This window comes from Vicugna pacos, chromosome 30 (genome assembly GCF_048564905.1).
Source record: "Vicugna pacos chromosome 30, VicPac4, whole genome shotgun sequence".
In the NCBI taxonomy this organism is placed as follows: domain Eukaryota; kingdom Metazoa; phylum Chordata; class Mammalia; order Artiodactyla; family Camelidae; genus Vicugna; species Vicugna pacos.
Genome location: NC_133016.1, coordinates 9,314,469 through 9,339,653, shown reverse-complemented (window position 1 = coordinate 9,339,653; position 25,185 = coordinate 9,314,469). Strand labels below are relative to the sequence as shown.

The 25,185-nt window shown below is 44.9% G+C and overlaps 1 protein-coding gene and 1 long non-coding RNA gene across 2 annotated transcripts; one reads left to right on the top strand and one right to left on the bottom strand.

Annotated features, from left to right (window-relative positions):
* Positions 1 to 2,472: 2,472 nt before the first annotated feature.
* On the bottom strand, positions 2,473 to 19,100 carry LOC140690531 (uncharacterized). Its single transcript, XR_012065844.1, has 4 exons — positions 19,044 to 19,100; positions 16,346 to 16,674; positions 13,957 to 14,170; positions 2,473 to 2,537 (listed from the first exon to the last, which is right to left on the bottom strand). It is a non-coding gene; the product is annotated as an uncharacterized lncRNA (long non-coding RNA).
* On the top strand, positions 10,191 to 24,024 carry LOC102538017 (serpin B11). Its single transcript, XM_006198056.4, has 9 exons — positions 10,191 to 10,322; positions 10,534 to 10,592; positions 16,387 to 16,570; positions 17,542 to 17,601; positions 18,739 to 18,867; positions 19,034 to 19,151; positions 20,215 to 20,357; positions 21,320 to 21,475; positions 23,559 to 24,024. Exons 3-9 carry the CDS (start codon positions 16,403 to 16,405, stop codon positions 23,961 to 23,963), a joined length of 1,179 nt encoding a protein of 392 aa, XP_006198118.1. The 5' UTR covers positions 10,191 to 10,322; positions 10,534 to 10,592; positions 16,387 to 16,402; the 3' UTR covers positions 23,964 to 24,024.
* Positions 24,025 to 25,185: the final 1,161 nt, after the last annotated feature.

The following is a 25,185-nucleotide window of genomic DNA, read 5'->3' as shown; positions in this document are numbered from 1 at the left end:
TTGTCGTTTCCCTGTCCGAAAGCCCTGCTTCAAGTTTCTGGCCAATCAGGTAATTTACCATGTGCCCACCTACCTACCATCTTGGATGTTACTCCTTAATATTCACTAAGGAATTTGTTGCCCCTCCGCCCTTTATGGGTTTCCACTCCATCCTAACTGCTTCGGAACTGGAGGACCGCAAAACTTTCACTGTGTTGGCAAAAATTGAATTCATTCTTGTTTCATTTTACATCTCCTTTCCAGTTGAATCTCCTCCCTTTTGAAGAAAACCCTTAAAAAACTTAGATGCATGACCTTTAATATCTATTTGAATATATTGTTTATATAGAGGCAATATTAATTATTGTTGATTTCTACTATGGAGTATTAATGGAGATGGAAAGTTCTAGAGAGATAAGCCAATTTGATTACATGGGATGTGGGTGTGCTGGGAATTTTATTTTCCTTCTCTGGTTTCTCCCTTCACCCCCTCAACTCCAGTGGCCTCAGCAGGCAGAGATTTAGGGAGATATAGTCAGGGTCCTTGTCCTCTGGGGACATTGCATCTGGTCAGTGGGAGGCAGCAAGGGAAGACCCCCAGCTGGGTGAGGTCAGGGAGCTTGTCCCTCGATTTCCTTTCAGCTAGGTTGTCAAGGGATGGCTGCCTTTCCCAAGTGTGGCATTGCTGGATCATACGGTAGGTCGATTTTGAGTCCTTTGAGGAAGAGATGTATGAAATGTTCAGAGCAATATGATCTTGGAAACTAAGAATATTTCATATTTTAAATTTATATTTTCATTGGTTAGAAGGCTGACAAAATTATCAATAAAAGACTTTAAAATACAAAATTAGGATAAAATTCTTTGGAGAAAGTGGAATGGAAATGTCATTTCCATGGAAGAAGGAATGATGTAAAACATTCGAAATTTAAGTGGGCTGTCATGTGTTTTGAAATTACTCCACTACATGCATTTAGTAGTGTGTAGAACAGTTGTATTTAACATAGCAACACTCATAATAGGATAGGAATTATATCCTTTCTAACGATTTATTTACATTATGGACAAAATGTGTAGCTGTGAAGTAAAAACTGTGGGAGGTTTGAAGGGGAAGTTCTGAGTTGTTCTTGAGCAAAGGGTTTGGCCATCACTGTTGCAGTGTCCAGATCCGGACATGGTGCTGCTGTGTGCTGCCAGGTGCTCCCCTTTCTGGCCACACCACTAGTGACACCGTGTGGCAGTGACTGCAACAGCAACTCAGCAGTTCTCAGGGATAAAATTAATTTCTGGTGTGTCCTCTTTAAAGCAAGCAGAAGGCTGATGAACCCGACTCCATCATAACTTTGGAAACACCTTGCGGTTCTTAAAGTCATTAAGAGAGGGAGGATCCAGGGAAAGAGAATGATGTTTTCATAGACGGGATGGTGGATGGATTATATTTTATCTGATCCTGACAAGGAATGTAGTCTTATTTTGTCTTCACTAAAAAGTCACTGTTTCTCCCAATAAGGAAAAATCCCTAAGCTAAATGGCTTTCACTGGTGACTTCCACTAGATACTTAAAAAATTAACACCAATCCTTCTCAAACTCTTCAAATTGAAGCGGAGAGAGAACTTCCCAACTTACTCAGGTAGCATGACCCTGATATCAAATTGGCTAGACAGACACTACAAAAAGAAAACCACATACCAACGTTTTCTATAAATACTGATACAAAAGTCCTCACAAAATAATAGCAAGGTGAATTCAGCAGCATTCTAAAAGGATCATACATCCTGAGCAAGTAGGATTTATTTCTGGAATGCAAGGATACATCAACATATGTAAACAATCAACTCTCTACAGCACATTAATAGAATGAAGGGGGAAAACATGATGTGATCATCTCAAGTGATGGAGAAAAGCACTAGAAAAATTCAACGCCTTTTTACGATAAGTGCATTGAGCAAATCAGGACCAGAAGGAGATTTCCTCAACGTGATAAAAGATATTTATAAGATGCCCACCGCTAACACCATACTGCAGGGGAAATATTGTCGATATCTGTTAACAAACACACAGCCGATGATGTGAATAAGTAACTTGTGAGGCCAAAAGGCAGAGTATGATTAGACTCAAGGCGCGAGATCGTGACCCCGATTCTGTGGGAAGCCGCCGGGGGAGCCTGGGACCGCTGTTTAAACACGGAGGACCTCAGAGCCTCGGCGCGCTCTGCAGGCTCGGCTCCCGTGAACAAGCTCCAGCGGTTCTGCCCGTGTTTGTTCTTTAATAAGTTGAGCAAACATGAACTGCAAGGGCTGTCACCTCGTCCCCGTCCACTGTGCTGTGTAATCAGAGGAAGCGATCCCAGTTCGCCTCTTCCCTGTGAAGCAACCAGTTAGGCAACAGAGCAGTCATCTGACCTGGGACGGTACGGAAGCTCAGGATTCAAGACGGTGTGCACTCTCTTCCCTGGTTAACAGCGCAGCATCTCATTTCCTCGAGGAGAACCTCCGAGAAGCAGGTAATCAGGTAACTGTAGGTTCCAGAATCACAGACTCTCGGAGTTACAGAGGACCTTAGAACAAATATCAGCAGCAGACATAGGTCACAAAATACATTTAAAGGGTGAACAGTATACAAGCAAATTAAACATTCAGCAGAGCAAACAGCAGCGCAAGTTCTGCTGGGCTGTGGCCACCGCGGCGGCGGGGGGACGGGGAGGGGGGCGACTTCAGGCCTCAGAGATGGGACGAGATCAGGATAAGGATGGGGTTCCAGAAAATCAATTTCTCCAACTGCCTCATTTGCAATAGAAGAAAATGAGGCCCAGAGGATTTTCTCAAGATTGCTCGGGAAATGGGTCTAATTTTCCGACATCAATCAGAGGGACATGAGGGACGTGGTCTCTGCCTCCCCAAACCCTCCGGGGGCCTGCGGTGCCACTGCTTCTTCCTCTGTTCCTCCGACTCTCCCATCTTGTCCCTTCTCTCCCCTGTCTCTGTTTAAATCCCTCCGTATTGACTTCTGACTCCTTCCACCCTTCTTGTGTTGCCTGGTTCATTATAGAAATTTTTAGCATCCTAATGCTTATTAAATCAAGTATTCTGCTTTGAATCTTTTAAAAACATTTTTACAAGTGGGTATGTTAAATATTTTATACTTATCTCTCTCTCTCTAAGAAAAAAGAGTACATTAATTAAACTGCTCAGTGACCCTGTATTCCCTCTGTGATTTGAATACCAACCCCCACCTCTCACATCCCCCAAAAAGAACCTCTTCCCTTCCCTGCCAGGTGCCCCCTCTTGGATCTTAGCCCTGGAAAAGTTTCTCTTCTTTCGAACTCTCCAAGTAAGACTGCTTTACCCGCCCGCCTTGGAAAATAGCACGTAACGTTTGCTGTTTCCTGCTCTCAGCATCACAGGTTGAAAACCTAAAACTAACAGCACGACTGCACGGTAACGCCCAGCTGTCGACCTGCACTTGTCCTGGAGAAGCCTTTCTTTGAGAAGCTGAACGCTGCCTCCCCACCCCACTAACACAAACACTGTGGACTGCGGTCTCTAAGGAACATGGAAACAGGGAGGGTGGTGCCAGGCCAGGGTGGAGGTGATTTTTTTTTTTTTGAGAGATTGAGAAACCCAGGAAGAAGAAGATCAGCCCTGGTAAGTCAACCCAGCACGTATGTGCTAAGAGTCCGGGTCCGGGGCTGTCGGAGGGGGGTTAACGTGGTCCACAGATGCATCTAATACGTGTAGTTCCAGCACCACAGATGTTCCATTGCATTTCAGACCCAATCTCCCACCATAGTAGCTGTGATACAGCCTGAAAGGCAGCTGAATGCAAGACTACGGTTCTAGACAGAAGCTGTAGGGTCGGTCGACAGCAAGAGAGTTATTTCCGAGGATGAAGGACAGTTAGCAGCTGGCAGCAGGCAACTGTGGAAGAAAGCACTCGTTTTTTTCAGTTGACGAAGAGGCTGTCTTAAAAAACTTTTTTTTTTTCCCTAACTGTATCAGCTTATTTTTTTTTTGTAATTGTTTTTATTTTTATTTTAAAAAAATTTCTTTATTGAGTTATAGTCATTTTACAATGTTGTGTCAAATTCCAGTGTAGAGCACAACTTTTCAGTGATACGTGAACACACATACATTCATTGCCACATTCTCTGTCGCTGTGACCCACCACAAGATCCTGTTTATATTTCTATGTGCTATACAGTACAATCTTGTTTCTCTATTCTACATTTTGAAACCCCAGTTTGTCCCTTCCCACCCTCCATCCCCCTGGCAACCACAAGTTTGTATTCTATGTCTATGAGTCTGTTTCTGTTTTGTATTTATGAATTTTTTTTTAGATTCCACATATGAGCGATCTCATATGGTATTTTTGTCTTGAAAAAAATTGAATTACAGATGGACATTCAGCATTTCTTATAGTTAATAAGTAATGCGGGCTTCTCTATTATTATAATTCATTTATTTTTGTAATAGGACCATCAGGAACCACCTGGAACAAGGGCAGAGGAATAGTTACAAAACCTGGATGTTTCAACACGATCAATATGGCCCAGTTCAGTCCAGACCACCAATTCCCACATAGTCATTGCAGGAAAGAGTTAAAAAGCAGGGCTTTTCTTGGTATGCTGTTGTCACTGCAAGAAACTGGGTGAAGGATACACAGGATCTCTCTGTGTTATTTCTTACAACTGTATGTCAGTGACCTGATGATTAGCTCAAAATAAAAAGTTTAAAGTAAAACACTGTTATTGACATATTGTGAAATGCTCAGGTCAGTTTAACCAGTTTTGACCAACGTGTGCATGTATGTAACCCATATCCCTACACGAAATGAAACACTTCAATTGCTCCAGAAAGTATCTTCACACCCCTTCCCAGTGAACCTCCCCCTAGAGGAACCACCATTGTCTTGATCTTTGTTATCATGAGCACTTGCCCACACAATTTTTTGGGTTTAGTTTTGGCTTGGCTTCTTGCACTCAGCATAGTGCTTTTCATTTCTTTCTTTTTTTTTTTTTTAATGGAGGTAATGGGGATTGAACCCAGGACTTCATGAATGCTAAGCACATGCTTTACCACTGAGCTATACCCACCCCGCTCCATAATGCTTTCCGGATTGATCCAATGTTGTGTGTATTAATAGCAGTTTGTTCCTTTTTAATGCTGTGTAGCGTTCCAAGTGTGGTTGCAAGACCGTTTGTGCTTTCTCCTCTGGATGGACATCCAGTGTTTAGCTCTTATGTTTAAAGCTACTACCGACATTCTTGTACAAGCAAGGCTTATTGTGGACAAATGTCTTCATTTCTCTCGGCTGAATACTTTGGAGAGGAATTGTTAGATCATAGGGTAGATACATGGTTAACTTTTTAAGAATCTGGCCCTTTTCCCAGAGTGGTTGTACATTTCCCATCCCAACCTGCAGCATAGGAGGGCCACGTCCTTGTTAACACGGGGTGCAGGCGCTTGCTGTCATTCACGCATTCCAGTGGGTGTGAAGTGGTACATCTGTGTTTTAACTTGCAGCTCTCCGATGACTCATGCTGTTGAACACTTTGTTATGTACTTTTTGGCCACTCATATGTGTTCGTCAGTAAAGAGCTTGTACAAATATTTTACCCATTGATTTATCTTTACCTTTTTGGGTTGTAATTCTTTGCATATTCTATGTATAATCACCTTTCCAGGTATATGCACTATGAATATTTCCCCCCACCTGTGGTTTGACTAATTTCTTTTTATTATATTTTTTTGTTTGGGGCTTTTTTTGGGGTGGGGGGTTGGTGTAATTAGGTTTGTTTATCTATTTGTTTGTTTATGTATTTATTTTTCAAATGGAGGTACTGAGGTTTGAGCCCAGGACCTCGTGCATGCTAAGCATGCGCTCTCCCACTGAGCTCTACCCTCCCCTGCGCCTAATTTCTTAACAGTGTCTTTAATGAGACTTAAGAAAGTTTTTTAAAGACTTTTTCTCTTTTCGTTTGTTTCGAGCAGTGAATCCCTCTTGACTGACTCACTCTAAGTGTATCAACTGAAGTACGGAGGCTTCGCCTAGGCTGAAGCATCCTTCTGGTACTTGGAGTTGCTTGTCACAGCTGAGAGCCTCTTTCTGTGCATCCCGGAAAATAAAAGGGCAGCATCGCGGATTAGTTTTCCTGGGTCTATGCGCCACACTCTTCCCCTCTTGTCCCAACCGAGCCTTTGTCAGGAGCTGATCCGACTCAGTGCAAAGTGCTCCGGGTGTTGTTTCAAAACTCCTGATTTTCACATGACACGACTTCTTTGGAAAGAGTTGCTCTTATGGATGGGAACGTGCGTGTTTAATATTTCATTGAAAAAGTCCTGTCTTTCTGAAAACGTCCTGACAGAAAACTGAAATTTCTGCAGAAAATGGAGGCTGCTTGTGGCGATGACACGCCAAGGTTTGGGGAGGCCTGGGAGGTGGGGACTTGCAAGTCACAGCAAAGTGTGCTTGTTGGGATCTCATTCTCACGGTCTGTCACTAATCGCGTGTGCCTCCAGCCCCACCTGGCGGGCAGTGAGGGAGCCTTGTGTGTGTTCTTGGTCAGGCGCTTCTCCGATTTTCCAGCCTGGCCATTCTAAGCGTTCACCTCTGCCTCATGCTGGCCTGAAGCGCATCCCTTTCCCCTCCACTCAGTAAAAGGATGAGCAGTTTAGTTCAATGAATAATTATTGTGTGCTCACTGAACGTCAGGCATTTAGCAAACGACACAGTCCCTACCCAGCGTTACGTCAGTCTGCCTTGCAAACCTTTCTTAATTCTGTGCCTCATCCAAACAAATGTCCGTAAATAGGTATACTGACTACAATCTCTCAGGAAAGTGCCAAAGAGACGGGGTTGCCAGATAAAATACAGAACGCCCAGTCCAATTTGAATTTCAGATAAACAATGAAAAAAACTTTCAGTGTAACTATGTCCTACATATAGTATAAATATGTCCTCCACAGCATTTGGGAAATGCTAATGCTAGAAAATTATTCACTGTTTACCTGAAATTCAAATTTAACTGGGCATCCTATATTTTCACTTGTTAAATGTGGTAGCCCTGCAAAGGGAGATGACATTTATAATGCAAATGAAAAGTCTCCCAAATCATCATTGTCTCCCTCTTTCTGTCTCCCACGCATACAACAGAGGCTCCCAAAGTCCTCCTCCCTCTCACTCCCAGTTTCAGCTCCCAAGAACAACTAACTCAGCCTAAACAGGGTCCTCTTTGTCTAATGCTATTCTTTCTTTTTTTGGTTTCACCCCCCAGAGGCTCTCAATTCCACAGTCTTTGGCTTCTCTGTTTTGTGCCCATATCCACCCGTCCTCCGTCATCCTCACTGAAGCCCCAGAGGTGGTCCTGGCCCCTTTCTCTGGGAAGGCAGGGAGGGAGTAAGGCTGTGAATACATACCATTCTTTGTTCCCTGTCTGAATAGGCTAAAGCCGCAGACAAAAAGCTCTTCAGCTCTGCCTCCTCTAGCATTGTCTGCTGTCACAGCTTCACTCAAGGGGAGTGTTCTTTAGTATGTTCTGCAATTCTCCTCCTTTAACTTCTGAAGGAGGCCATCAGGTACGGGTGGTGCTAGTGGTGCCCTGCCCCAGAGGAGGGAGTAGCTGGGGGCAGACACCCAGCCTGCACTCTCCTCCCCAGCCCACGCTCTCTGTCTGAGGCTGTGAAGCCTAGTAAACAAACTTCTTACCTCACCTGAGTCCTGAAAAACATGGCGAGAAAGCAGAGGAACTCAGGCAGATGGAGAACCAAATATTTACGGTGGCTAAAGATAGGTTGAAAGACAAGATTACGTATGAGCCAACAGTGGGTCTTCTGATTCGAGTCCTCAGAACGTGACAAGCGAGTCAGAAGGAGTATGGACCCAGGTTGGGATGCTGCCCAGGAAAACCTAAGGCAGGAGGACTAGACCAGAATGCGTGCTTCCTTTGAACAGCCAGAGCCCACATAAGGGAACTGGAGCGCAGCTCCTCTCCCAAATCCACCAGCAGCGTAGGTCACGGACTAGATGTGCTGGACACTTCTTGTGAGCTATTCCGTCACCCTACCTCCAAACCTAGGTGCTACTGAGGCTACCAGTTCTGCACAAGCTTTAAGTAACTTTGTGCGTTGCAACCTGACAGCAGCTCCCTCACATCTTGCTTCTAGCTCCAGGGCTTGGGTGCAGGATGTGCAAGCTCAGTGCACATTCAAGAGCAGCCTGAGTTAACTCCCATGGGGCCGTCCTTGACCAGCGGGTTTGGAAGCCAATAGATAATACTCCCCTCATTTTTCCTCTAGGTGGACAGTTCTGAGATACATGTTATAAGGTTCCCCCAAAGGTCCATGGGATCAGGTACCAGCGGCCAAATTGCAACCACCAGTGTATAAGCTTTCCCTCTTTCCCTGCTCCACACCCTTTTCTCTTTTAGTTCTATTCTGTGAGATGATTTTCCAAATAAACTCCATGCATGCAAGACTTTGTCTAAGGCTTTGTATCAGGAATCTGGACTAAGACACTAACGGAGGAGAAGTGAATGAGAGAGGAAAGAGAAGCAAAGGGGGTTATGCTAACAGATGTTCTTCCACCTAGAAGGCAAACTCAAATGGAGCATAAGAACATGTCCGGTGATAGAGAACACATCAGAGCTTCAGCCCAGACCAAGGCTGAAAACGATCGTCTTTGATCAGCCCAATTCTTAGATTGCAAGACAGCCAAGAAAATCTTGTTCTCTAAAGAGATGAAAACAAGATGAAGAGGTGGAGAATCATCTGTAACCACGAATATGGTGATTCCAAGTGATGGAAACTCCCAGCTGGAAATGGGTCACATCGGAAAACACTTCCTTTGAGCACAGAAAGACCGAACAGATTTGGAGCTCCTTTTAGTTCTGTGCGTTTGGTTGTGCACAACCATTTTTATGAGAACCTTATGTTGCTGAAAACACAGCCCCCATGCCCCGCTTACCAAATTGAGACTTGAGGACAGAGTTTTGGATGCAGTAGAAAAGGCAGCTTTATTTCTTTGCCAGACAGAGGAGGTCATAGTGGGCTAATGCCTCTACGACTGACTGTCAGCCTACCAGGGAGAGAAGGCAGGGGGGTTTCTAGTAAAAGTTCAAGAGTTCAAGGGGTGGAGCTAGTTTCCATAGAGATGGCACACAGGGTAACATACTGTTGCAAAGTTGTTCTTGGCTTTGCAGGTGCAGGGGTCCCCTTCCCTCTGCTGGGTATGAAGTTCACCTCCAGCTTTGGGACTCTCTTAATATTCTTGTTCCTAGAACAAAGGATGCATAGCTCCATGGGAAGAAAAACTTGTGCAGCTTAAAGTCAGGTTGATAAATGCTTTTAGTCTTTTTAACAGGCTGAGGTATGCAACTCAAACAACAGGATACAAGGAAAGCATCTGGGGGCAAAAGGAGGGCACTGGGGGCAAGAGCAGGGCACTGAGCATGATCCCCACATGCAGCACCGTGAGGGGGTTGGTGGTCTGTCCCTCCTCTCCAGCCCAACCTTGGTCAGCAAAAGCATGAGAAAAATCCTTTAAACCATTGTACAGTTAAGCAATTACAAACAGCGCTACAAATATCAGATGGTCACCAATGTAGACAACAGGGTCCTGCTCTGTGACACTTATGGGCACAGAGGAGAGTAGGGCCATAATTTTAACCCTAACTCTTCTAGTTCCTGTGTCTTGTAAAACAGTTTCATTTTAACCAAGAGAGGACACACTGCAAACTGAGGATGAAGAGAAAAATCACTGGCCATCAAAGGACTTTCTCGTATCACAGGGGCAGGGCATCCTGCTTTTATAGTTCAAGTCTGGGTGGTGGTATCAACCTGGGGAGACTGGGCTGTGTATTATCATGTGAACAAGCGGAGCCTCTGGGAAGTTGGGCTTGACTCAGAGCGCTGATTCTGGCTACTGCACACCCCAAACATTTTTCGTCTGCAGCTTTCATCCCTATGCCAAATAGCCTGTCCTTTCTTACACGGTCCTGAATTACACCTCTCCGAATTCACTTCAGGTGGAGTGGCTTGTTGCTCCTTGCAAGCTTTTAAACTCAAACCACAGAGCAACTCTTGCCTGAGCCCATCCTTGAATTCTTTTTATGGGGCAGGAATTACCTTCCAGCAGATCGCTGAAGCTTCATGTAAAAACACATGCCCCTTGCAGGAGAGCTCAGAAGATCTTGGGATGAATGTGACTCACGCGTCCATCATGACTGGAGTAGCTCTGTGCCAGGGACACGGACACAAGCAATCCCTAGAATTTTGAATGGGGCAGTGCCAATTTGAACGTGTCCAAGCTACTTTTTTAGAAATGCAGCTCATTTTCTTAGATAGAGGTAAGGCTCCCCGACGTTTCCCCATTAGCAAAGCAGCAGGAGGTTAAGAACTGGGTGCTCCTCCAGAAAGCACGGCCATGCTGACAGTCTCCTTTTAGAAGGACTTCCTTCTCAGAGCTGTCTTTGCTGCCCAGCAGGTGTCGAGCTGAATCACTGAGGACACAAATGGTAAGGGAGGGGCAAAAATAAAGGCTTTATATTTCCTCTTCAGGGACCAGGCTCCAACCTCTCCTGCCAAACTGTCCACTTCGCCACCGAAAAGCAACAAAGGTAAAGAGAAGTATCTCTGTACTTTGTGTTTCAGCCGTGCGTTTGGTCAAAGGGGAAGAGATGGGAGCAGTGAAATGCGGCACCTGGACCGGGGTGCAAAACGAGGGGCCAAACGAGGGGCAGCTTAACCTTTTAGTTGGGGGTGGCTTTTTGTTAATGCAGATCAGACGTTAACATGTCTGAATGTCGCTGATATTGTGCATTTAAAATCCTTGAGGCGGGCTGACTTGATTTGAAATCTCTGATTAGTTTAGCAAAGGGGACTCTGTTGATTGCTTCTACTTCCTCCTTGATAATGCTTATTCAAACCAGAGCCAGTCACCGATGGCTCTGGCCTCTGTGTGATAAAGCACCTCTTAGCTCCTCAGAGGATCGTAACTCCACTGGATTGGCCTTATTAATACCTTTATGTGTTGGGAAGAATTCCTTTATTTTCCTGGGTCTCAGTTTCTTCTTGTGACTTTAAAATTAGTCTCATAAAAAGTAGGTGTATTCTGTAAATGGGTGTAAAACCTCATAGTTTATGTTTGTGTGATGGGGTGACGATTCTGAAGTTCCTGCTACTTCTAGGATCAATGAGCACATTGTGAAATTTAAAAAGTTTGAAGGACAGAGCGTGAGAGTAAAACATTCGCCCTGATTTAGGGGAGAGGAGGCAACCGCTAGTAAAGTTAAGTCATTTGAGATGGTTAAGAATCTCCCCAGGCTCCATGCCTGTTGTGAGAACTCAGTGTCTTAGCTACCCTGGAGGTGTGTTTCCCCAGATAGGACAGACCCCGCTTCTCTGTCTCCCTGCAACGCTTTTGTGTCAATATGCTCTTCTAAGATATGTTATCCATGCCTTTACAAAGAAGTTCCCACACAGGTGGGTAAGGGGATGTGCAGGGGGCTAGTCCCCATGTGGTGTTTGTGGTGGTGTGGACTTGGAGGCCACTGCGTGTCTGTCACCGAGGAGTGGCTGCACAAATGTGGCGAAAGCACAGAAACCCAGCACTCAGAAGTAACAGGTTACATTTCCAGAGTAACATGGATGAATCTTAAAAGCGTAGGGCTGAGTGAAAAATAAACTATTCCACGTAAGCTCATTTATGAAAATGAAAAAAATGCATGATATGAGGAAAGCAATAGAATATAAGAGCACAAATAGAGGGACATGCCTTAAACACGTTGTGTTGTCTTTGGGAACGGAGGAGACGGGACGTGTTGGGTTGAAGGCAATGAGCAAAGCAGTGCTTTGGTCCAGTGATGGCTCGTGCTACAAACTGATGGACGTGATTCCCTCAATCTTTTATGCTTATGGTTCAAAAAGAAGACACATGCATATAAACACGTTAATAAAATAGAAGTGCCTGGCGTGCAGTAAGTAGCCTGTCAGCGTGTTCCGAACCCTTTTCCTGGGAGGCCCGGTAACTGTGGGGCCACAGGGACTGTGACACGCAGGCAGGCCGTTTCACAACAACAATAAGGCATAGATTTAAGAAGAATACGCTCATATTTCCTTATAAATCCGAAATTGCATTCCAGAACCGGACACTAGCTAGAGTGCCGAGCGCAACAGGAAGAGGGTCTGGCTTGGACATGCTTCACCGTAGGATGTGGTTTCATTATTAAAGCAACTAACAGTGGGGACAGTGTAGCTTAGCAGCAGAGTAACTGCTTAACGTGCACGAGGTCCTGGGTTCCATCCCCAGTACCTCCATTAACCTAATCATAAACCTAATCATCTCCCCCTAAAAAATTTTTTTAAAAAAGCAACTAAACAAAGGCCTTCAAGGATACTGTTATTATTCAGCGTGTTACAGAGAGCTCTGTTAAAATTAACTTGAACAACAGTATCTTGTTAAAGGCACATACTAGTATTTTCATTAAGATCAGCTAAACTTTTGTGTTATACCTTTAAGAAGCTTTCAAGAGCAAAGGAAAACGTGGCCCAGGCTTGGGGTAATACAACTGCTAAGCTCCATGAAACTATGTTGGAGGGTCTGATGATTAGAACCCATGACATCTACTCCTTAATCATTATTTTAGGACAGCCAGTTTTGATTACAGGGATGTGTGATCATCTTTTTTGCCATTATAAATGTCATGGGTCATTATTTTGAAAGTCCATGAGTGACACACTTCCTTTCAGCCTCTCTCTGCCTGATGAGTGCTGAGCTCTGCACGCTCCTCCCTGCCCCAGTTCTCAGGCCCCAGTTCCCCTGGCTCTCTTTGGCTCTCTCAGCGCACGAAGTACTGTGTTTTAAGGAGAAGGATGACACAAATGCGTAAATCTCTGGGTCACGTCCCAGAGAACACACTTCCAGTGAGCTTAGCTCCGATGTAAGGTAAGTCAGTAACTCAAATAAACACATTCTCTAGGCTGCTGAAACAGCCTAGAGAATGTAGGCCTAGACTAGGATCCTAAAAGAAAGCAAAGCCATAATCTAGAAGATGAGAGATAGAAGAACAAAACGGTCCCAGATCCCTGGGGGACTAAACAAGGGAAAAGATGCAGCTGTGCTGGAAAAGCATGCGTGTGGCAGGCTAATTGGTCCTGGTGGACCAGAGCAGTTAAAGAAATCCCTAAAGAGAGCTGGGGTGCTTCTAGCTGCAAGAAACAGAGGCCTCAACTAAGATGGCTTGAACAATAAGGAAAAGCTACCGTTTTACGGGACAAGAAATCCTGAGCTAGGGCAGATCCAGGGTGGGTTAATCCACCCACTCAACGGTGGGTCATTAAAGCCTCAGGGCCTTTCCATCAGCCTCTCTGAAATCCTGACTTGGTCACAGAGTAGCCACTGCTGGAGCGGCGCCATGAAGACAAGACAACCTGACACGAAGAAGACTCCATCCTGTGAGTCTCTTTCCAACAGAGGGAAGCCTTTTCCAGCAGCCACGTCTTATTGGCAAGGACTGCCATACTGTCCGATGTTTAAAATTTGATTTATATTCCTCCAACTTTTTTGAGGGATAATCGACAAACATAATGGTGCATATTTTAAGTATACAATGTGATAATTCGATATACATACACACTGTGGAATGAAGACCAAGATCAAGACAATTAACGTATCCATCGCCTCACACAGTTAACGCTTTGTGTGTGCAATGAGAATGCTTAACATCTGCTGTCAGCTACTTGCAAGTCTACAATACTATATTATTCACCATCGTCACCATGCGGTGAAGGTATCTGAAAAGAGAAAAGATGTGTGGGGCGTGCAAGGCTTCCGGGGACAGTTCTGCCCGTCTCCAGCCCTACCACCCGCCACCTCTGGCCTTCTGTGTCATGCTCTTATGGTAGAAAGTTTCTCTTTCAGGTTTTTGAGTCTCTGCTCACGCTATTCTTTCTCTCAGTAATGATCTTCCTCTATGTACATACCTGGATGACTCTTACTTCATTCTTCAAGAAGCAGCGGGCACCTCCTCCAGGAAGTCTTCCTGTAACTCCCAGGTTGGCTCTGTGCTTCCACAGCATTCTGTGTCCATCCGTGTATTGTAGCACTGAGCGAATTGAAATTTCTTCCTTCGTTTCTTCCTTCCACAGATACTTAATGAGTGGCAACTCTATGGCCAGGGCTGGTGCTGGAATAAAGCTTAAAAAAACAAAGTCCTTGCTCTAACGGACATTGTACTCTAGACAGATGGGAATTAGACAATAAATACATATATAACATATACACATATTTAATTCATATAAATAAATATAATATTGTTTATTCCTATTTTATCAATACCTAGATACACATGTATATATTGTATATATAAATACACACATATGTAATATATATGGCAAGTAAATAAAAATTATTATATATAGGGCAAATAAATACAAACTGATTTATATTTACATAGCATGTATGTATATAATACACACAAACTAGGGTAATGAGATGGGGAATCACTGGAGGATGTTTGCAGCAGAACAGTCAGTGAAAGTCTTATTGATGGGATGCTGTCTGTGCAGAAGGAAATGGATGGACTGCTGGAGGGAGCCATCTGGATACCTGGGGAAGAGCACCCCAGGAGATGCTCTGAGATGGAATCTGCTTGGCGTGGTGAAGGCATGCCAGGAGGTGACATGGCTGGAACAGAGCGAGCTGGGAGACTGGTAGGTGATGAGGTCTGAGAGGCAGCAGAGGCCAGACCCCGAAGGCCTCGCTGGTCATGGAAGGAGGCCTGTGTTCTGCTCTGAAAGGGAAGCCACTGGAGTTTGGCGCAGAGGCCGTGAGCTGCCCTTATGCAGTTAATACACGAGGAAGCTATCTCTTAAAAACAACACTCTATCTTCTCTAGGAAATGTAACATAGGAGGTAAGGTCTGAAGTAGGAAGACGAGAGAGGAGACTGTCTTTCTGATCCAGGAGAGACGTGATGATAGCTTTGCCCTGGATGCTAAGCGGAGAGAGTGAGTGATGGACCAGTGGTGAGTGTTTCTGAAGACAGAGGAAATGGGATTTTTGGAAAGTTTGAATGAGATGTGAGTGAAACACCGTTTAAGGATGATCTCCAGGTTTTTGGCCTGAGCAAATGGAAGAATGCAACAGCCCTTTCGGGGAGATGAAGACGGCTTTGGGGGGAGCAGGCTGGAGAGAGGGTTAGGAAGTCGAGAGTCTGTTTTTGGACATTTTACATGAAGCTAACATATTAGACCTTCAAGTAGGGATGTCAACTAGACAGCTGGATACATGAATCTGGAATGTGGAAGCAATATAAATTCGGGAGCTAACAGCCTATCGGTGACTTAGAGCTCGAAGAGTCGAAGAGATCACCTATAGGAACAAAAACAGAGACGAGGACCAAGGTTTGAATCCTGATGTGTGAAGTTGTACCGAGGCTGAGAATGTGAGAAAGAGCATGTAAAACCAGACTCAGAAGGGGTGGCTCCACTGCAGGTGGGAAGCAAGAGACAATGACGACCCAGAAGTTAAAGGAAAAGAGTGTTCACTGGCAACTGGAGGGTCCTGGAAAGTGAAACATCCCGGAAGGCAAGAACGATGCGGAATTACTTTTGTATCCACAGCCCACACACTTAGCAGTGCTCAGCAGGTGCTTGGGGGGCTGAGCCAATGAACACTTCCTGACCCACTACTGTCCTCAGGTAACACACACTCCAGCCTAGTCTTCTTCCCTCTCAATTCTTTCTCCTCTATTCCTCCATTTTCATTGACATTATGCTGGGCTGAGGGGCTTGACCGCCTTCTGATGGCATGACCTATTTGCTAGTATCACCTTGCTTTCACGGAGGGCGCAGGAAATGAGGTCCCACCAAGGAGATAAAGGTGCAGAGAACGTTGCCCACGGTTGTTCTGTTGACTGTCTCCTTGTTTGTGTGAGAGTGACCAGGGTGGAGACTGTGCAGGTGGGCTGCCTAGCAGGAAAGCATCTCTTTTGGCTGAGCTTCTGTAGCTCAAGGATTTTTCTGTGCAAATTCCAGGTTGAGGAGCGTCTTAAAGCATGGAAATTAAGAGCAAAAAGATCCAATTCCTTCTGCTCTTTGGCCCCAGAACAATGACAGAACACTTTTAAACGTACCCCAACGTTGGTGAGACAGCTTTGCACTAGTGGTTGGAAGGAATAGTGAATCTTCTCTTCATTACAATCTAAAAGTACTAAATGCCCCCCTTTGGCATTTACTGCTTAAATGCCCCGCTTTGGCATTTACTGCTTTCTCAGAAATGGTGACAACAGGCTACGACTTTTCATGAAGCAGGGTGCTCAGGCTACTGAATTCATGAAATGTAGTAACTGAATGCTAGATGTTATCTGTACCTCCAGGCGATCGTCTGAGCCTTTCTCCCTTCTGTTCTCAGGTAGCGCTTGGCAAGAATGGATTCCCTCAGCACAGCAAACACTGAATTTTGCCTTGATGTGTTCAAAGAGCTGAACAGTAACAATGCAGGAGACAACATCTTCTTTTCCCCGCTGAGTCTGCTTTATGCTCTAAGTATGATCCTCCTTGGAGCCAGAGGAAACAGCGCGAGGCAGATGGAAAAGGTGTGCATGCAGCAAAAAATTCCTTGCAGCCTGGAAGTCTCACCTGCACACGCTCTGAGTCAGCCAGATTACCTCTATCCTCATACCAGGAAAACTGCCATCTCCTGCAAGAAGGAACACATTTGAGCAAAATTTATTTCTTATGAATGATGACTTAAATAATGCAATACATTACAATGCAAATAACACAATACATGCTATTCCTAATCTCTTCCTTACTGACAGTGGTTTCACACATAAATGTCTACAGTTTAATTTCAGAGTTTTATTCTTTCAGTGATTTGAACATGTATGGTATTACTCTTGCCCTCTACAATTTTAACTTAAAATAAAACTTAATGACACTTTAAAAGTTACAAGTTTTTAAAAGTACTCAGTAATACATTTGGAGTTCGTGACAACCCTGTGTGGCAGGGGCAGGAATTGTTATCCCCATTTTACAGATGAGGAAACTGAGACTAAAAGAGAAAGAGTGACTTTTCAGGTTACGTAGGCTGATGTGCGGTGGTTTTTCCTGCCGTGGAGCTTTATTTGCTGTGGGAAGTCTAGAAGAATGTCACTTAACAGCCCCAGGATACTTGAACGTCTTATTATTGTTTGTCTTTTATTTCTTTATTCCATATTCTGATGCACTTTCATGAGTTCTTGCATTTAAAATAGGTATTGTTCGGGGAAACCATGCAATGGTTTACACAAGCCCGATGGGCACCGTCACAGTGATGGCCTGAGAAGAGTGACAGGGTTAGGGAGCCTGGTGGACAAGAGCTCGGTGCCGGGGGCCTGACTGACTGCAGTCTGGGGGCAAGTCCCCTAATCTCGTGAGCTCAGTTTCCCTAACAGAAAATGGGGATAACAGTCTCTACTGATAAAAGTTGTTGAGAGGATTAAGGGAAAAAGAGATGCTTCTAGCTGTTAACCTTTATAGACCATATGGGGCTTTTGATGCCAAACCATCCCCCCTTTTTTTCTAGGTGCTTCATTTTAATCATATTGAAGAATCTTTAGGACCAGAATTCAAGGACTCAGCTAAGGTATGGCAATATCACTGCTGAGCTTTCAAATGCTCTTTAAGTGAAGAGCCCCGAGAAGTAATACATTCCGGGGGGGAGAGGCAGAGCCCCTTCTCAGGCCCGCAAGAGAGCTAGCGACGTCTCCGTGGGTCCGCTCCTTTCATCTCCCTGAGGATGGCTATGGCCAAGAGACTGTAACACAAAGACAACAACGGTAGTGGAGCCCCCAGATTTCAGCACACCGTTACTGCCACCCTTACTCAGACCTGTCCGTTCTTTATGGACTGTGCCCCGTGGTGGGTCTGCCAGACTCCTGCAGGCCCGTGGAGGGACTGAGAAAGGACCCCGATGCTTTGCCTTTTACTTACCTACTTGGAGAATAGGGCCTGATGCCACCCCACCCACGTGCTCTGGGACTGGGGTCCCAGTTCTAATAAAAGGATTCCTTTTGACACCAAATTAAATAGAACCCCCCTGTAAAAATAGTTGTGCGTTTGAGAGGGACAGATTGAGAAAGGACAGAAATGCATACAGACACAGAATACTTGCTTCACAGAACCCGCCTTAGGAGATGAAAGTCTGTGGTCTGGGAACATTTGCTTTAGGGAATACAGGCATCACACCTATAATGTCCATGAGTTCAGATGCATCAAAGCTGCACGCTTCACCAAACTGCTCCTGTGAGGGACACATGGGTGTGTGAGGTCAGTTCAGGGAAGAGCTGAGTGAGTGAATGATCACACAGAAAACGGAGACGTTGCAAGGAGCGTGATGGAGAAGACAGACGATTCTTCAGGCACAAAGGCAACGATAAAGCTTGGATCATCGCCCTGACTATTCCCCACGAGGATCCCTTCATTTGTAAAAGCTTTTGCTCTTGGCGTAAACCATTGGGGCTGACACACACATGCTTTGCAGTGGTTTACAATTCTGCCCACAGTCTGTAACCGAAGTCCCCAGGTGCTGAGATTATTGGGCGAGGGGAAAGCTAGAGAAGGAAAAATGCTATAAGCTCGCCAAGTCCTTGTCTGTCAGTATCTGCTGCCCTTTTGTTCAGAGGCCAACACCAGGCTGTCTAGTGTTCACATTATTTATAACTCTCCAATGGCAATGAATCAAGCAATTTAATACTCCATTCACTGTTTCCTGGTGCTTCAGTGCAGCCAAACTGGAAAGATTCATTCAGAGTTTGGAGTTCTGTTCTCTCAGATCAACCGGCCAGACTCTAACTACACCCTCAGCATCGCCAGCAGACTCTACGGGACCAAGGCGATGGCGTTCCACCAGGTCAGTCCATTTGGAATAGTGGCCGCAGGTTTCTTGGCATCCTCTGCATTTCACACTGCCTGCTGTTTTTGTCTGCCTGCTGTGAATTCAGAATACGTCAAGCTGTGGGTTTGGGCTTTCCTTACACTATTTTTGTGTTGTTGTGCAATTGTCCTCTTTCTTACAGCAATACTTACACTGTTCTGAGAAACTGTATCAAGCCAGGCTGCAAACGGTTGACTTTGAACGGTCTGCAGAGGAAACGAGGAAGGCTATTAATGCTTGGGTTGAAAATAAAACTAACGGTAAGGATGGGTCACATGTGTGTCTCCAGACTTCATTTGAAGTGTGTTAATAAACTGAGTTAACACGCTAAGGAAGAAGGTGGGCGGGGTCTCGTTAGCTTAGTGTTCTAGCTTCAATTTAGTGCTCCGGTGCCTAGAATCATGCCTGGCACACAAAAGTCGCTTAAAATTTTTTAGCATAAATGAATAGATTGATTGGTGGTGTCTGTCATGGGCGTGGATCAGGGACCCACATGCTGTGTATCTATTTAGACTATTACTGATACTGTCATTCATTTATGCATTTATTTATCATTCATTCAAAGATACATATATATATACACAAATATATGCACACACATACATATATATTGAGCATTCACTGTTAGACATTGTTTTTGCATGCTAGGTATTGTGTTTGACCGAAAAGTTCAATAAAAATTCAAACTCCCATCAAGCTTAGGACTCTGATATTCCAGATACCTGTTTCATATTATACGACAGGTTATGCCCCCAAACTTTTATAAATTGCAATGCACCAAAATGCACCAAGAGGACTTGGTGTTCAATTTTGATCAGTATATTTACAAGGCTAGCGACTCCTGGTTGCTTTCAAAAATCCTGACTTTCAGATACGGATTTACTTCAAGTGTTGGCATCTATGCTTGGGACAGATTCATGTTAGCATACTTAGAGGAGGAGTGACTCTTTGAAATGCGTAACATATTTGCACGTGGTGAGGTCTTGGTAAGTATAAAGCCTGATAAATATCAAAGCCACAAGAAATTATTAAAGGACTTTCTAAAAATGCAGCAGTGTGCAAGAAAGCATTGGCTACAACCAGGTGTAAGGCGAGCTAGTCCTTGGGTGCCATCTTCTGATTAGAAGGAACAAAGTATTGAATATTCTTTGAAATAAACTTCAGGCTTTATGGCCACAGATGAAGGCATTGTTCTGGCTTCTCAAATTTATAATTAGCCTCAAAACAAGGTTCCGCATTTCTGATGACTCTTATACTCTCTGTTACTAATAAGTTCAAATCCCTTAAATACGTTATCTATTCTTTTTTTATTATTATTATAAGGAAAAGTCACTAACCTCTTTGGAAAGGGCACGATTGACCCTTCTTGTGTCATGGTCCTGGTGAATGCCATATATTTCAAGGGACAATGGCGAAACAAATTCCAGGAAAGAGAGACGATGAAAACTCCCTTTCAGCTAAGTCAGGTGAGTATCTTATTTTCAGATCAATGATACATTTCGGAGAATGCAATAACTGTTTAAGGAGAATTCAGGAAGTTTTAGTGAAAATACTGGTCTATGTTTTAATTGTGTTTTCTGTGAATTTTATTTTCATTATTCTTTCTGAAGTGACAGTAACCTTTCTCACTGGACAACTAACTGGGGCCTTTGGACACTGAGATGTTCTGGAAGAGAGGCAAACTTGTCCTTTTCTGTTTCTGGAGGAGAATTAGGTTTACTTATTTACTTAAGTTTTGTTTGGTTTTTTTTACGGAGGTACTGGGGATTGAAACCAGGACCTTGTGCATGCTAAGCACACGCTCCACCACTTAAGCAACACCCTCCCCCCGATAACTTGCCCTTTTCTTACTGTTCTGTGTATGAATTCTCCCCAGACATGCTTTCCCCAGCAAATACACTCTCTAGCAGTGCGACAGAACTATCTGTATTAATTTTCTCCCAGAAAGTCTCTAGCTGGATTAAAAAAAAAATGTGATCCTAAAATCTCATTTTATCTGGAAACCTCAGCTTTGTTTTTGGTAAACACACATATTATCATTTTTATTTCTAGGTATGTTATTTGAACTATTCGGGCTATAACAAGGACTTATTTTAAAAATAACAAAGCAGGGGGAGGGTATAGCTCAGTGGTAGAGTGCACGCATAGCATGCACAAGGTCCTGGGTTCGATCCCCAGGACCTCCACTAAAAATAAATAAATAAAAACCTGATTACTCCCCACCAAAATAAATAAAAATTAAAAAAAAATAACAAAGGCTAACCTTTGCTGAGGAAAGTAATAAAGGGTGCACTTTAAAGTTCCTAAGTCACCTGTGCCTAGAACATTGATACAGATGTTCGTGTTATGTCAGAAAATAGGGGTAAATACATGTGCACGCACATTTGGAGCTGTACCATGTAATTACAATCTTTTTTTCTAAAAAAAGGGTAAAAGCGTAACTGTGGAAATGATGTCTCAAACTGGAATGTTCAAATTGGCCTTCATCAAAAAGCCACAGATGCAAGTCCTTGAGCTGCCCTATGTTAACAACACGCTAAGCATGATTATTCTGCTTCCAGTGGGCACGGCTGATCTACAGCAGGTAAGGTGACAAGAACGCTCACGTGCAGAGAAAGCGTGTGTGCATGTGTGGGGGGACACACAGTGTGGAGCCCAGGACGGTAGTGCTGTCAATCGAATTCCATCGCGGTAGAGGTTTAGCTGTACTGCCAGGGTCTGTAAGAGGAAAGGGGGGACGCCTGGCCCCTGCCTTCAGGGTCATGTATTCTGGGAGAATAATCTATCCTTACATTCAAAAAGGGCACATGGAGGCAAAAGTGCCTGTTGTACCAACATACACACATATCAGTCGGTCATTGGACACGTGGGAAACAGCTTTCTAGAGTAATGAAATTATAATGCTGTTTGGACCCCCCCCAGTCCACAGAGATAAACCATCTTCTTCTCAGGAGCAGTATTTCTGATCCAAATGTGACATGCTCTCATGTGCTAATCACCATTTTCAGTGTCCTGGTTTTGCGGGGAAGGGAGCACCACAGCCACGGAGACGAGGGCATGGTGGTGGCCGGAGTTTGGGTCTAATCTCTCTCTCTGGCTGCAGCCAAAGCTGCACATCACGGAGCAGGCAAGACACTGCTATGGGGCATCCACTGCCGGGACGTCCCAGTGCTCTGCTGGAATGACAACCAGTTTCTCGGGACCCCAGCCGAGCCCCGGGGGCTTGCTGAGGCTGACACAGCACACGGATGGGATGGCCACAGTCAGGGAGGCCCTGCTTGAGGTTAAATGAAGTGGGTGGGGGGCAGGGAAAAATAGCTGGTCTGGGATGTAGCATTGGGACCTCTAGCGGGCAGAGCAGCACCGCCACGGCCACGAGGACAGGCGTGCAAGTGTGGCCTCTGAGGCTTGCGGGCTGCAGTGGAGGCATGTGGAGGCAGAGAGCATTTTGGAAGCAGTTTAGAAGTGGTCTTTGTTAACTTTTGATTCATTTATTTATTTGTTCCTTGATTCCTCATACACCAAACGTTGAGTGTCTACCATGTGCTGAGAACTCTGCTACGTTCTGGAAACACAGACAAACATGTGGTTCCGACATCGAATCATAAACGTGGTAACAAGGGCTGTGACAGACCCTGTAGAAAGTTCTATGGGAGTAGAGAGGGCCCGGATTGGAATGAGGAGATCAGGGAGGTTCCCTAGTAGAGGAGTCTCGATGCCTCCCCAGAGGAGTGGAAGGTAAGGAGGTAGGACAGGGGACCCATTGTTCTAACCAGAGCAAAAGCACATGCCAATGCCTCAGCCATGCGAGGCAGCGAGATGGGCATGACACGAAGTCGTGGTAACTTGGATGAGGGCAGAAAAGGGCATAAGGAAAAGATGCTTAGGAATGAAAACCATCTTTGTGCCTGATTTTATATCGTCAGGATGGGGAGAAAGTGACAAAACCTTCCACTCATGTAGGAGATTGACGGAGCCTGACTCCCCGGTTTGGAGCTGTGGGGAGGGCTCGCCAGAGAGTTTCAAATGCTCCAGGGGAGAGGTTTGAAGGACTTACAGAAACTGATGAAACTGGATGTAGAAGGAGCGGGCAGAGTGGGGAGGCTGCCTGGGGGACTCGGAGCACAGATGCGGGAGAGTCGCTGAGCAGACGCAGAAAGGACACTCAGAGTCCAGCTTCCGACACAATGAAGGAGGGGCTGAGGGACGAGAGCAGTGGAACAGGGGGTCCTGGCGTCACAGAAGCCAAATGATAACCCAGTTCATAAAGGAGATGTGATTGAAGGTTTCAGATAGGAGAACCCAATAGAAACGGTTTAATTCATCCAGGAAAGGCGGACGCAGTGGCTTTTGCTGAGGCAACAGAGGGAGTTAAAGGGACACCTACATTCTGAGGGAATTAAGGCAAAAGACTCTAGGATACACGACTGAGAAGTTAATTATGAAATATTGATGAGAAGTAGACAGTAAAAGAGGGGAGATGTGGCTGAATGCAAGTCTTTTTTTTTTTTTTTCCAGATAGGACTTGAGCACATTGTAAAGGCAGAAAAGAAATGGACGTTTCATCAGTCACACTGATGTAAACAAATAGCACTTAAAACAAATAGCACGTAATGCCGAGGGTGTGCATTTGGCTCACGTGGGCTCATCGGTGTTTTGTCACGTAGGTAGAAGAGCAGCTGAACGCGAATACGTTCTCCAAGTGGACCAGTCCCTCTAACTTGGTGGAGCAGGAGGTTGAAGTGCACCTCCCCCGATTCAAGCTGGACGTCAAGTATGAGCTCAACTCGCTGTTGAAATCTCTTGGGATGACCGACATCTTCAGCCAGGTCAAAGCTGATCTTTCTGGAATATCACCAGCCGAGGGCCTCTTTGTATCAAAAATCATCCACAAGTCGTACGTGGATGTCAACGAGGAGGGCACGGAGGCTGCTGCGGCCACGGGGGTCGTCCTGGTCGTGAAAAGACTCCCCATCCGAGCTCAGTTCATGGCTAACCACCCCTTCCTGTTCTTCATAAGGCACATCCAGACCAACATGATTCTCTTCTGTGGCAAGCTGGCGTCTCCCTGAGCAGCGGGGCTGAGCCAGGCTCAGAGTCACAGAAGAGGCGCAGGGACAAACCCCTTCCTGAAAGCAGTTCATACGTCATACACCCCCGTGCCTCCGTTTGCTCCTCTGCAAAATGGGGCTAAGCTCTCTCCCAGCTTACTCCATGAGTTGGTGAAGCCCTAAATTGATGCTAATCCCAGAAGAAGGGATGTTTCCAAAAAAGCCTCCTTTGCTCTCTTTTCTTTGGGGCCTCATTTAAGTGTTGTCTGGCTGAGCAAGTCAGTGAGAAAAGTCTTAAACAATGAGCTTTTCTTGACTTGGATAAATCAGTGAGCTCTTGAATCAGTTACCACTTTACCTTCTGAAAACCAAATGAAGGGCTTCAATTTTGGTTGGGTTTTAAAATCTGTTATTTTCCCTGCGTGTATACATCTAACACTGTGAATTCTAATAAATACGTGGAATGCCTTCAGTACTTTGAGGGTTTTCCATACTCGGCAGCAATTAACTACTTAACGAAAGGAGACTGTGGACAAGGGAACGTCTACTCAGTGAGCATTTTAGTGGAATCTCTGGCCAAAATCTTTTGGGGCTTTAAGTTGAATTAATAGGTTTTTCTTCCTCTTCTTCCTTCCCTCCCTCCCTCCTCTCTCTCAAAAATGCAATGCGTAAAATTTCACAACAGCAGAAACCAGTAATCAATCAGAAAAGTTTTACTAAAAAAATTTTTTTTAAAGAAAGCCTCCTTAATTTCTACTCAAGATAACATGAAGTAATAATCTGGTGACAGGGGTCATAATCCATGACTGCCTTCCCAGGGCCCTCTTTCTTCCTGGCCTCCCTCCGAGGTCTGAGCACAGACCAGCTGCTCCAGTCTCCCGTCTCTCCCCTTCGGGGCAGAGGCGGTGACGGGCAGAGTCCTTGTACAGCTGGGGTGGGGGGGCATCCAATGACGGCTTTTCCTTTCCAGTGGGGCACTGAAGGATGGGCTTACTTTATTCTTTAATAATAAAATACAAGCAAGCAACAATTTCAGGGAAGTAGAAGACTGCACAATATCTCCTTAAAATAACACATGAAATGGCTCGTGGCCTTGGAATGGCAGTCTTGCTTCTAAGGATCCTTCCCCGAGCCCGCTTGTCACACGGCATAAAGCCAAGAAGCCACGTTGGCTTCGTTCACAGGATAATCCAGCAGGTTTCGTTGTGGAACAGCAAGAGACACGGAGCAACAATGCCGGGGG

What these genes read in the sequence shown, in the direction of transcription:
- LOC102538017 (XM_006198056.4), top strand. Translation starts at nt 16,403, where the DNA reads ATGGATTCCCTCAGCACAGCAAACACTGAATTTTGCCTTGATGTGTTC. An exon ending in CTCCCTTTCAGCTAAGTCAG is followed by an intron (nt 20,358 to 21,319) that starts GTGAGTATCTTA and finishes TTCTAAAAAAAG; the next exon opens with GGTAAAAGCGTAACTGTGGA. An exon ending in GCACGGCTGATCTACAGCAG is followed by an intron (nt 21,476 to 23,558) that starts GTAAGGTGACAA and finishes TTTGTCACGTAG; the next exon opens with GTAGAAGAGCAGCTGAACGC.